General features: G+C 43.9%; 1 protein-coding gene across 1 annotated transcript in view; it reads right to left on the bottom strand.

Moving 5' to 3' along the window:
• Positions 1 to 13,341, bottom strand: part of col27a1a (collagen, type XXVII, alpha 1a) — a gene marked incomplete at both ends in the record, with an annotated part of 61,880 nt that overhangs the window by 28,697 nt on the left and 19,842 nt on the right. Inside the window, 7 exons of the mRNA XM_079235616.1 lie at positions 717 to 770; positions 1,979 to 2,023; positions 2,550 to 2,603; positions 4,714 to 4,758; positions 10,906 to 10,959; positions 11,071 to 11,124; positions 13,285 to 13,338. Coding sequence (XP_079091742.1) covers positions 717 to 770; positions 1,979 to 2,023; positions 2,550 to 2,603; positions 4,714 to 4,758; positions 10,906 to 10,959; positions 11,071 to 11,124; positions 13,285 to 13,338 — 360 coding nt within the window. The remainder of the gene's footprint in view (positions 1 to 716; positions 771 to 1,978; positions 2,024 to 2,549; positions 2,604 to 4,713; positions 4,759 to 10,905; positions 10,960 to 11,070; positions 11,125 to 13,284; positions 13,339 to 13,341) is intronic.

The raw sequence follows: 13,341 nt of genomic DNA, 5'->3' as shown, positions 1-13,341 counted from the left end.
TGGAGGAGAAAACAAAGCAGAAGGGGGAAAGGGAAGGGTTCAAGAAAGATAGAAAAACAAAGAAGAAAGACAGACATTATATACAAACCGTATCAAAACTAGGGCATAACACTCTTGAGCATAACTGATTCAAGCCCAAAACACATAATTAAAAGATTTAAGCTTCTATCAACTCCTGCTTCAACAGATGTGAGGAACAGCTGACTGCAGCCTTTCCAGTATTTTCCCAGCCTATTATGAGGGATTTAGGCCTCCGTCTCATAGATATACATGTTCAATATACACCAGCCTCTCCTGGGAGAAGACACCATCTCTTGTGTGTAGCTGTGGTATGTGCCATCCTGCTAACTGGCTGTCTGGATGGCAGGCGAGAGATGTCCTGATTACTGCCTGCCCTGCGCTGAGGAAACCTCCTGGAGCATGTCATAAGTAGGCTAATCGCTGCATGTTTTAGAGGCTGTACAGAAGGAGGGGGCCTTGATGAGTTCAGGCAGTTCAAAGGCCCAAAGAGGGGGCTTTTTTATCATATGAGTCATCGACACTCCCACACAGCAGCACCCCGGACAGCTGGGGACTGTTTCCCACTTTATAACAACAACAAGACAGCTGGAACAAATGGCAAGAGAGGCACTGTTTTCCTCTCACAGGGCCCATTAAGCTGGGTTCAGTTGGTCACTGTACATTTTTGCAATTATTGTGTGTGCAAGAGAACTCACTCTTTCGCCATCAGGCCCGGGCAGGCCAAAAAGCCCCGGGATTCCAATGAAACCCTGCAGGAGAGGAGAGGAGATAGGAGATAGGAGATAAGAGATAGGAGATAGGAGATAGGAGAAGGAGATAGGAGAGGAAAGGAGAGGAGAGGAGAGGAGGAATATGGGATGTGAGTATTTAGACGCCATTAATGCAGCAGGAAGAACAGCAACTCCCATTAGCTCAAGGACCGGGTTTCAGGAGCCGTGGGTCCAGCATGGATAAGGTGGGCTTCTATGAAGAACCAAGCCATGAGGCAAGTGTATATGCCCATGGACTGCATGGTGCTGGCTTCCACGATGTAGTCCAAGGGCACATACCCTCACGCCAGGGATCTCTGAAGATAGCCAGGACATCACAATGAGCTGTCGGTGCAGGGGGAGACACACACAGAGAGGAACACAAGCACAAACACCACAACAGTAGAACACTAGAGGAACAGGTAGATGGTTTCAGGCGAGTAGAGTAGGCAAACGTGCACACAATATGGAGTATGCTGCAAAAGAGAGAGCGGAATATTTGGAAAGGTGGCTCAGTGAGAGAGAGCGAGAGGACTAGAATGCCTCCTTAAGACAGCAGGGCCTCATACGGAGCTTAAACAGGAAATTCCAGCCAGTGGGGGCAGGGGAGGCTTTGGAGCAGCCAGGGGTAGCTGATAAAGAACCTTTATTGGAAGTCAAACATAAAAATCCTTGTTTGTGTCCGTGAGCGTGTGTTTCTTTGTTTGTGTACTTTAAGGGTGCGTGTTTGTAAGCGGAAAGGCTTATCAACGGCCAGTCTTTCAGTACGTGTCCGTATACAGTAATGTAATGCTTATATTGCAAATAAAGACGTCTATGTTTAGCATACTATTAATAGTGGCACACACTGGTTGGGTGAGTGTGTATGAATGCGTTCATGTGTGCAGTGGTGGACGCTGGTGCACCAAAGTGCATGCATGCTCTCACGCCGTCATGCACACACTTTGGATGATGTTGCATGTACATGCACATGCATGTTCTAGTGCAACAACGGGTTCATAGCACAAAATACCTACAGTTTGCAACCTTTTAATTAAACTACTTTCTGACTGTCTCTTTCTAGGAATACTGTGTGATAAAGTGTCAGAAAGCTGTCAGGCTGACCACCATCCCTATAACTATGTCCACTGGTCCTGTCAAAGCACCGATGTTAGTAATTTAGACTGATGAAATCAAACTTGAGCAGCACATTTGAAGGAAGGACTTACCCGAACGCCTTTAGGCCCCAATGGTCCTATCGGCCCTGGTAAACCCTGAAAAACAGAGAGGAACTTTATTTCAGCGCTCAACTTTTACTGGTTGATACCTGAAAAAAAGTTTTAGCAAAATACACTGTGAATGTGTTTGTCATTTAGCATCATGATGGCATTGAAAAGTGGCAGGCCAGAGACTGCAACTCACAGTCTATCAAACACATTTAAAATGCCAGCAGATTGTTTAAAATGTAAAATATGTAGTTCCTAAATAGTTTGTGCAAGTCATTGTCAAAATTCCAGTAAACACACGTACTGTGGAGTGGGTGGACACAATAACCAGCAATCCTGTACAATGTTATAGCTATGCAATATAAATGAACCCATTCAGCTTCATGGTCATTTCTGAGGCTGTAACTTGTGATGTTGTTCTCCTGGACCAAATATTCCATTGCCTCTACACAGTATTTACCCACATATTTTCCTCCAAGTCAGCTGTTCAACATAACCTAATTCCACTTGGCCCTCTGCCCTTACTATGGCCCTGACTACAACTGTACCAGTCACAGCAGAGGATTTACTGCACCTGCCTGCCAGGATAACCTTTGGCACCTGGGCTTCCGACTGGACCTTGCTCTCCCTGCAGCAAGGAGAGAGAGAGAGAGAGGGGGAGGGAGAGAGAGGGGGACAGAGAGAGGGAGAGAGAGAGAGAGAGGGAGAGGGATTGGTTGGGTGATCAAAATTGTAGTAACAAAACACACAGGCAGGCCATTCTGCACAGTAGCAGACATTATCAGAGAAGGAGACAGGGCAGAGGGGATCAACTACAGATAGAAGAGCTAACGAGTGTATTATAATGTATTTTTAGCAAAATAAACTCAAAAGTATATAGAAGTAAATAACTAAATGTCCATGTGAAGGTTGTACTGTTATACATTTCAATTTTGAACGGTGCATAGTGTTTTATGAGATGATTATACGTTTTGACAGGCGGTCTTAATTTGTAAAGTAACTGTTAAATACATTTAATGGAGCTAAAAGTACTAGACGTGCTTCTGAATTGCGGCGGGAAAAGTATAGTGTCATGAAAATATGTACTTTAAATTAGTACTTCAGTACCCATGTACCACTGTACATCGTCCATTCCTAGCAAGTTTTATCTGTTGGATACCAGAACTATGGTTACTGCTGAAAGTTGACGAGTTGTGGTCTGTTTATACAGCTAATTAAGAGTTTGCTTTGTGCGTGTGTGTGTGCAGCAGGTTGTGTCCAAATTTTGCAGCGCGCAAGTGTTCATGTATAACTTCCTTTGACACACTCCGGACGTGCAGCCGTGTGCACTGCTTGCCGTTCCCTCTCTTGGATAAATATAGTGCATAATGCGGCCAGTTAAAGCCAGACAAGAATTTGGCTAAGCCTGGTTTGAATCTTTCCCTGGCCAGCAGTGAAGTGGGGCTCTGAGCACCACTCATGGTGTATTGCAGTAACAAAGAGTCATCAACACTTTATGCACACCAGCTGGACTTTGCTCTCAATAGCTGGAGAGTCCACAGTGCCAAACAGTTGCGCTTGTTACTCCGTCGCTGGTGCTGCGGTGATTCAGACTCAAGGCTAGAGCCGTGATGAAGCAACAGCAGCAGCTCTGTGGGAAAGAGGGGGGCGTTCGAGGATGGACAGAGTGGAAGGACATGATGGGTGAGCGAGGAAAGAGGACTCCTTCTCCATGATGAGTAGTGCGGGAACTCCCTGCCGCTGGTGACGTCACCCGGAGAACGGGGACTTACTTAAAACGGTGTGACAATGAGGAGAATATTCCATGCAGCTTTCCATGACTCAGGCCTTTCCTTAATACCAACAGTTGTATCCTGACTGAAAATAGCTCTGGACACGAGGCTGGAAGCTCCAAACTTAAAATAGTCCCATTGGGCTGGACTAAACAGCCAGAGTGCTGTATCCTCCCACTTGTAGCAGTGAATAAAGGAGTTCATTGAACTGCTATTCCCAACGAGAGGCAGCTAGAGGAGGAGGAGGAGGAGGAGGAGAGGATGAGAAAAGAAATGTGCACACATGATTCAGATAGAATCAAGGTAAAATGCTGTAGGAGAGGCAGGGAACGGTCCAGAGAAAGACAGCCACACAAAGGAAAACCTTCTTCAAAGCTGCAGTGTGATAGCGAGTGTGTCACTGTTGGCCTAGTTGGCTCGTTTCTGTTTCTCTTCTCTCTATTTTTCTCTCTCTTTGGCATTGCTTTCTGATATCCTGGAGAGCATCGCTACAGCACAGCACTTTGGCCAGATGTCTGTCCTCACCAGTGTTTCAAAACAGACTAATCTAATCTGGCGACACTGCAGGCATGCTTGGTCCGTGCACACAAACACACACACACACATATACCCACACAGACTGAGATGATGACGATTGGATTTTAAAGAATGAGGTGGGATATGAGAATATGAGGGATTAGTCATCGATTAGGGCCTCGATGGAGGACCCCATAAAAGCAAAACATCGAGGGACTCATGAAAAGAAAGTGATGAAAGAAAGGGAGGGTTTTTATATCTGAAAGCAAGAAGCAAGAACAATAATAACAACATCATCTTGGCATGAGTTGCAAGAGTTGGGGATGTTGAACTTTTTTCAAGTGTGGGATTAATGGAAGTGTGAAGAATAGCAGTGGCATGGGAGATCGACATGTATATGGTATGAAAGCCAGGGGAAAAGGTAGCGATGGAATGGAGAAGGATACTTACAGGCTCTCCAGGGAGGCCATGTGGACCAGCGTAACCTCTCTGTCCCTAAAGAGACAAACATAAAGACACATGGGAAGTGAGTTGAAGCATGTAATAATGGAGAGGTAAAAAGAAAACACCCAAAACACGGTTCGCAAATGTGGAAAAACTCGACAAGCAACAAGTGAAGTTTTGTGCAAAGTAAAATATGCATGTTAACGACGGCCGCAGCGACAGACAGGTTCGGTGCCATATGCAAGGAATCAATCTGCCCTTCTGTCAAGGGATCAGACTTTCCATTGGCCGTGTTCAGAGAATAATTGTGCTCGCAAGGCCATGCCAGGATCATGGCACAGTGAGGATATAAATGCCTTCCTGTTTGAGTCAGATAGCAAGTCCCTCCCTCCTCCAGCAGAGTAGACTACAACGCAGAAGACAGCCTGATATAGTGCTTTTCTGTAGTTCTGCTGACTCCAGCAACATAGGCCCCCAACAAAGAGCAGAGAAAAACTCAATCAAAAGCCTTTCCAGACCACAGTTTGATAGAGTGAGAGAGCAAGAGAGAAAGGAAAGGAAAGAAGGGGGGGAAAAAAACAAAATAAAAACAGAAGGGTAAAGAAAGGAAAGACTCCCGTTGTCCCGTTTTCCTAAACCACAGCTTTTGAGTACCAAGCCAAGGCTCCCTGAGTTCCTGTAAACCATCTTTCAGCCCTGACATCTGACTGCAGCAGGGGAAGAGGACACAGCATCCCTCCCCTCACTATGTTACATGATCACTCTCACCGGCTTACACCTTCATACCAGTACTTTAAACTGCCATTGTCAGCATTACTCTCCACATTCAATACTTAAATAAGTACAGCAACTGTGTCAACATACAATTGTAACCAGTATTACAGTTAAAACAAGAAATGAAATCTATATATTTGTTTTTTTTTAATCAGAGTTATTACTTAAAAAGCATACCCTAGGTCTGGAAAATGAATCAACATTTTATAAAAATTGCAATAGGGCCAGCTGTAATTTTCATATTACAAGAGGCGTAATATTTGTTGAAGGTGAAATATGTGTGTCAAAATACTATTATTCTTCATCATCTTCTACAGACTTACTTCTTTGAAAATTGTTCAGCCCTAATATTACCATTCGCTCTGTATCTAAGACAAACCCAAGAACTTTTCTATCTCGCTATCGCCTCACATCCACTGTTGCACATCATCAAAAGACCACTAGGAGGAGACGCTTGGAACTGGGATGAAAATACATAATTAATACACACTAAACAAACAGAGATGTTACTCGGTGCTGAAAGACCGCTGCTTTAACATACGCAAAAACGTGTACGTGTTTTCCATGGAAGCTCAGTTGGTTAACAGGGTTGTGGAGAGAACAGGGATGGCGCCTGTGTCTGAGAGAATACATTTCCACTGGATGTTGGCCTGTTGGCCAGTTATGGTAAAGTATCGATGAACTTGTGCTCGTCTCACTCGCCTACATGTGTCTGAATCTTAATACCCCTATGTTGCCATTAGCCTTATATATGATATGACATGTGCACGTAAGCAAAGACAGGAAGAGCACAAACACACACACATTCACACACAAAGTTACATGTACACTGTATTATTACGCGGCTTACTTATAGTACAAACATGTGTAGCGGCTTATGTTCTCAAGCTGTGCTGTGAGGTCCACAAGAACACACACACACACACACACACACGCGGTCTTGAGTATTAACCGTACCCTCCCAGCCCCAGCCAGACCATCTCAGATCCTTATCTCACTCATTATGAGCTTGCTAATGAGAGCGGCCATTTCCCACGGCCCGCCTGTGTTTAGTGCCACTTGCTTAACAAGCATGTGGGTTCAATCAGATAAACCCACTAGAATGCTTTTCATTTGCTCCCCGGTAGCACCCCTAACACTTTCCAATACCCCCCCCCCCCCCCTCATCGTACCCCACTAAGCCGAGAGATTGCCCCAGGGAACGTTAAGCGCATTTGTGCAGAAATAAAGGTAAAAGACATATTGTGTCTGCAGAAGATATGTCATTCTTCTGACTCGTTACTAGCTACTCTGTACACACTTAACTTTGTGTGTGTTCAAATGAGCCAAAGCCTCATGTCTGTTAACAACTGTGCACCGCAAATGATGAATGTGTGTCTTCCACGGTCTGCCTCCACCGGACAGCGGCCTGGTAGCAGAATTATACATCTCACCTCATTAATCTCTGCTTTGATCTTTCCGCCTCTGTCTCTCTCTCTCTCTCTCGCTCTCTCTCTTTCTACACAATTCTCTTCTGCCAGATGATCGCTCGGAGCATTCGTCTGGCTCCATGCATGTGCTGCATTGTACAGCAAAAACGTAAACACTCCATGCGGATGTCTGGTGGGCAGAGACTTAACCGAACAATTTGGTTGAAATCTAACCGGCGGAAAAACCTTCCTCATCTCATCCCACCGCATGAACCGCAATTTCAGCAGCATGTTTGCTTGCATGCAGCATCACTATTAACTCTGAGCACGAAGGAAGACCGACAAATGATTTGTTGTTCTTTTGGTGAAACATGCCGCAAAACTGATGGTTGATTTGAATTCTCCCATAATTAGGAGGATGATGAGCCTGAGGATTTGATAGTTCGAACAGTGGGCAGGAACTAAATGGAGAGAGTTTGGTTTGGAGCCGGTCTTGAGGAGCTTCAGACAGATTAATGTCGTACAATATACTGTCTTGCATAAATAAGGGAAACTAATATGATTAATACCCTGTCTAGCCCCTTCAGGGAAATTATAATAGATCATTCCGCTTTGTATTTGTAGGATGTTCTTATTCGGATAACTATGGTTTAGACTTACTTTTAAAGGAACATTATCGGTAGAAAATCCTAATTAGCAACTGGACTATTCACAATGAGGTTTAATTCATACATTTACAAACACAAATGTCTCACTGTGTACAAAGAGGCCAATTATTGACCCTGAAATCCTGGCCCATATGTGAAAAGCACATGGACGTGTATGCACTTCTTATAAACAAAGACCCAACATAATGTGTCTCAAGACAGCCATATTTTCACAGAATGTAGCATAACTGAAGGCTACAGAGTGTTTATGGATTAGTTGACCATGCAGCTGCATATTGACTCTTTAACTGACCTTTTTGGGCAATACTACTTCTAATACTGCAACTCTGACCTAAAACATATTTGTCAGATAGCTAACACCAATTATGTAATAATGACTATGACTATCGACATGGCTATGATGGATATGTTCAAGTTGTTTTCATTGTTATTAGACACACTATGGCTACATCTAGCAAACAAAAAGTTAATTTCGACAAAACATATATTGCAATTTCACGTTGTTTAAAAGTGTTGACGCCACGAGTTAGATGAGAGGATCTATATATAAGTACAAAGACATGTAACAATGCTCCTGTTCAGTACTGTATGTCTTGCCTTGAAAGGGGAAACAAAGCAGTTGTAGTGTGAAAGACAGATGTAGAAAGGCAGACAAGCAGTAAGAAGACAGATCATCTCGCAGTTGAAATTGACATGAGAAGAAAGACGGATGGAGGCAGTAAGGCAAGACGTGTGGCCTGTAATGAGGTCTTGTCGTTGAGGTTTGGCCCTGTGTGTGTCCCCTCTCCCTGACCCTGCCTACCATACTGAAAAGCCATTCAGCGTCTGCTTGGTAGAACAAATGTTGTACAGAGCGGAACATGCTTGGCTTGTCTGCCGGCGTAAAATCACACTCTTCTATCGCACGTTCAAAGCACCACTGCTTTCTCCATTAACGTTTTCCATGGAAAACGAGCAGCCAAATTCCAGAATTCCCGGTTGAAGTGTCGAGCTAAGGCTGCTAAAGAGCCTGTGTGCGTGTGCGTGTGTGTGTGTGTGTGTGTGTTTGAGAGAGAGAGAGAGACAGCAAAGGTGGAGGGGAAAAATACGAAGCAGAACAGAGGAAAAGCTGCTGTTGTCTCGTTTTCCTAAACCACAGCTTCACAGTAGCGAGCCAAGCAAGCAAGAAGAAACAGCTTGAGAGGTATGAAGAGGAAGAAACCACACATGGGTGTTTCAGGGTGGCCCCTCACTGAAATGTAATTGCAATTAAAGTCATCATTGGTTTGCAATTTTGCATTAGCCCGTCTCAGTGGAGAGACCTGAATCAGGAGAGGACACGCCTCGGACTTTCCACCTGAGCTGACCAAAATCTGAACAAAACAAAGCCTGTTTCTAGACTAGCCTGCGCTACCACCAGTTTGGACATTGACTCACATTTCTGTCACAGTGGTGCAATGTGTAGGCATGTCGGATCAAGAGTCATTAACATCAGCCTGAGGGTTCTTCTTTAGTGCAAATGGCTTAATCAGCCGTTCTGTGTTTGTGTACGGAAAGGAAGCTGACTCCTCGCGGCTAATTTAACAAGTTTCCTCCACAGTCACCGTGTCTGTGGTTCATTGTGGTTCATCATCACAGCATATGTGAGGCATACTGTGATGATGTCAGAGAGTGTGTTGATGATGATGATGATGATGCCATAGCAACACAACTTCCCAACATAATGATGTGATGTCATTCTGATATACTCCTATAGGGCAGCTATAATGTACTCTGGGTGTCGTGAAGACAATTTAATAAGCATCTGCACTGCTCGCCTGAGTTTAAACAGGTCGGCACCAGTTTCTGTCCCTGCCAGGTCATCTTACCAATATGCTAAACAATCATTTGTGGCTAAGAGTGTGTGCTGAGTGTAGTACACACTCTCTCACCTGCAGCTCCGTCAATGTCTAACTTTCTGATGGGCTGTCAAAGTCCCCGCCAAGACTCATTTAACTTCTAAGAACTTTTAAGAAATCTGCGAATGTTTTCCACCAGCTTTACATTTTCCAGTCTGACCGAGTGTGTGTGTGTGTGTGTGTGTCTGTGTGTGTGGAAAAGAGAAAGACAGAGACATGCAACTGGACACAGACGCACAGAGAAAAGCCGACTCCTAACAAAAGCCATATGTTAGACTTGAGGCAGCCATCCAACTAGAGTCTGACACAAAACTCTGTGGCTCTGGAAAGCCAGGGAATACATGCTGAGGCACTTCACACCTCTGCTGAAATGCATACAATCTACCTGCTTTCTTCAATTACTCAGCTAATTCTTCTACTTTGTTTGACATGTGGGCTCAATTCTGGTTGATACACGATGCGATTGTAGTCTATGAGATCTTCTTCGGCCACCATGAGACGTTTGTTTACATCTGACTTTTCAGAATAAGTGAAACAGATTATTTTACTTCAGACCTGAGGAGCGCACGAGACTCACTAAGCACCAAGACAGTTCGTGTCTGATTAACTCTGGTTCACATGCACAGTTCAATTGATTTTAATTCTGTTATTTAACAATATTAACAATATATACATATATGTTTTTGTTATAACATCGTTAAAGTCAGTTTAGTCAAATAGCTCAATCTTCTCAACTGTTTAATTTAGGTATATTTTAAATGTACATCCATTACTTTTAACTATATTTAAACCTTTTACCCATGCCTTTGACACACTGGCAAGCACGCAGCAATGCATGCACACAACCAGAAACATAGACACATGCACAACTCAAACTTCCCCCTTGGATTCCCTCTCTGTATCCGTTCGACTCCTCTCTCTCCCACTTTTTCTTCCCTGCAGTCACGAATCCCTCAAGTTACGACTTGAGTAACATCTAAGACACTGGTGATTTTGTGTTTGAGTGCATGATCCCTATCCTCATTTCCCTGATGACAAAAACCTCCCCCCTTTATCCCTCATGACATCCTTCCTGCCAACATTAAAACCCCTCTGTGCTGGATACAGCCAACACAGATGGAAGAAACGGTGAACACAGCACAAAAGGAGAGAGAGAGATGGAGAGAATTAAGGAGGAGGCAAGAGAGAGAGAGAGAAAGATCTTTGCAAAAATGTGTGGGTTTAAATACACAAACACACACGCAAACAGAGATGCATTAAAACATCCCAACAGACACGATACAAAAACAAAAGGGTTATGAAATGGTGACGATGACTCATGCAGACTTTACTTCCAGGGCTTCCCCAAACTTTTCAAGGGCCTCACTATTCACAGTTTGGAGTTGTTGTTGATGGGAGCAGCATATTTAATAACTGTTTAGTTGGAAGGAATTTGGTGCAAGGGCATCCAGGTGTATTGTCTGATCTTACCTTCCGACCTTCTTGGCCAGTCAGTCCCACTGGGCCAAGAATCCCTGAGTCTCCCTGGAACAGAGAGAGAGAGAACGTGAAAAGGCAGCAATGAGTGGTTGCACAAAGCAATCACAAACTTGCAAGGAGCTTGCCAAGCGTGGAAGAAAAGGGGACACACAATACCTTCTCTCCTTTAGGTGCTGGCCCAGGTGACATGCCAGGGTCTCCTTTTCTCCCCTGATGAAAAGAAAAACACAGAAGAAAGGACTTTATGTTGGTGGAAATCAACAAAATGTACCTCTGTCTCCAAAGAATTGTATAGACAAAAGAGCCTTTCTGTCCTACACCTTTCATTTGGAAGAAAAAGGGATCAGGTGACAAAAGCTTGCCTCTATAAATCCCACACTAGATAAAAAGGAAGCTACAATTGATGAACAACAACAGGATTGAGTTATCATGCGACTGATTACGTCCCGTTACGGATGCTTTTCTTAGTCGCAGCATATTACGTGGGCTCAGAAGCCCCTCCAGTCTCACACAGCAAGCCTCATTGTCAGCAGGTAACAATAACGGGGCCTCAGCACATCAAAGCTTTGGATCGGAAATTAGACTGAGTGCTGAGTGCACGGACCCCTGCTATTTACAACTTTGTTTCATTCATCAATGATGAAAGAGAAAAGATCGCAGTGCACCCTGAGACATCAAACACTTCGGAGTCATTCTCTCAACACACCTGCCAGGTAGGAGAAGTCTGCTCGGCACCACTCTGTCGAGAATTTACTCTTCATTCACGAAGGCACGGTTTCAAGTATTTGACTTGTAAAGTATGTCTACAGTACTCTTTCTGCTACTTATTTCCTCCATTGTGCTCTTACTAACATCATTTCATCATTTATATTTAAATGCATCTCAAAGAAATAGTTCAATATTTTGTTAAATGCTAACACAAACTCCACTCGCAAAGCACAATAAAGCTCACTAATGACTTTGTCGGCCAGGTGGGGTGACTTCCAAGAGACCGCAGGCTTTCTGCTCGCTGCCAAGAAAAAGTCTGGCACATAACCCGACACAAGACCACAAACTTAGTTTTTTGTATGAATTCAACAAACAAGATATAACGTGTTAATTAGTGAGGTTCAGAGGTGCTGGTAAATTAATCTTGTTAATTTTGTTTGGGACAGGGCCAGGTAACCTCTACTTCTACCGTAGCTTTCGATTTGAGCCTTATTAGTGTTGGATGTTGTCAACTCTCAGAGGAAGAGTTTGGAATTTGGGTAAATACTCCACTAGTCCTAGTGGAGAATATAGATACAGCTCTCGTATCTGTATGGTAAACATGAAGCTAAAGCCAGCAGTTTAGCTTAGCTTAGCATGAAGACAGAAACTGCTGGATTAAGCTAACCTGCTGATGACTGGAGCTTCATATTTAACATACAGACATGAGAGTGACTAAGCAAGAAGATGAGCATAAAACAGCTAATGGTGAGAAGAAGGTTGTAAAAAGTGAAGAATGCAACAAGGAACAGTATAAATTACATCAGGGAGACAAGGACAAACACACTCTCTTCGGGTGACTTTGGGAGGTCGGGGCTCTGTACGGGGCAGCTGCACAGTTGTCATTTATGCAAGGCATTTTAATAAAGCACTTTGAATAAAGGTAGTGCTCCTCACTATGTACTCGGAGCCCACAGTGCCAGAGGTCAAAGGTGTTTGCTAAAGCATACATCAGTCCAGACAATCAGATGAGGGATGCTGAGAATTTGTCTAGGGCAGGGTCATCTCCTGTTCTCACGTTAAAATTAGACAGATTTATTTGGAGTTCTCACTTTCCTACTCGTAACATCTTTCCCCCCGGAGCTCTGATAAATCACTTCTACACCCTGGGGTGTCCAACTGCCCTTCTCTTTCCGCTCGAGTTGCAGTGGCAACACATTCGTTTTACACAGAAGCGGGAAACCTAATGCACAAACAAGACATTAGAGCATATTTGGTACTTAAATCTAGCTGACCTCCTAGAATCTGAACAACCTTGATGACCTTTAAATATAAATGACATTCACCTCTGCAACACGTGTTAAAGTGATACAGTGGTGTTTGTGGAGTCTCAAACGGGTGTGACTGTACTGCCGTGAACTTAGATGGCCTTGATTCTTCATCCAAGACTCTCCATTACCCTCTTTATGGATTCCAGCTGATATAGAGAAACTAAAAATCTAACACATCCTCATGGGATTGTCATTCCCCTTAGAGGCAGGAGAGGATCATAAACCTCTTATTAAATTAGTCCAAGAGGTACATAATCATGCAATGGAAAAATCAATGTGGTTGCAGGGCTCTTGAAAAACAAAGAAAGGCTGACTTGTGATCATTAGCAAGACTAAGAGGGATGTTAGATACCTTGAGCCCGGATGGACCAGCTCGGCCAGGGTTTCCATGGGGACCGGAGGCGCCCTG

This window comes from Taurulus bubalis (genome assembly GCF_910589615.1).
Source record: "Taurulus bubalis genome assembly, chromosome: 19".
In the NCBI taxonomy this organism is placed as follows: Eukaryota; Metazoa; Chordata; class Actinopteri; order Perciformes; family Cottidae; genus Taurulus; species Taurulus bubalis.
This window is presented reverse-complemented; position numbering and strand designations above follow the sequence as displayed.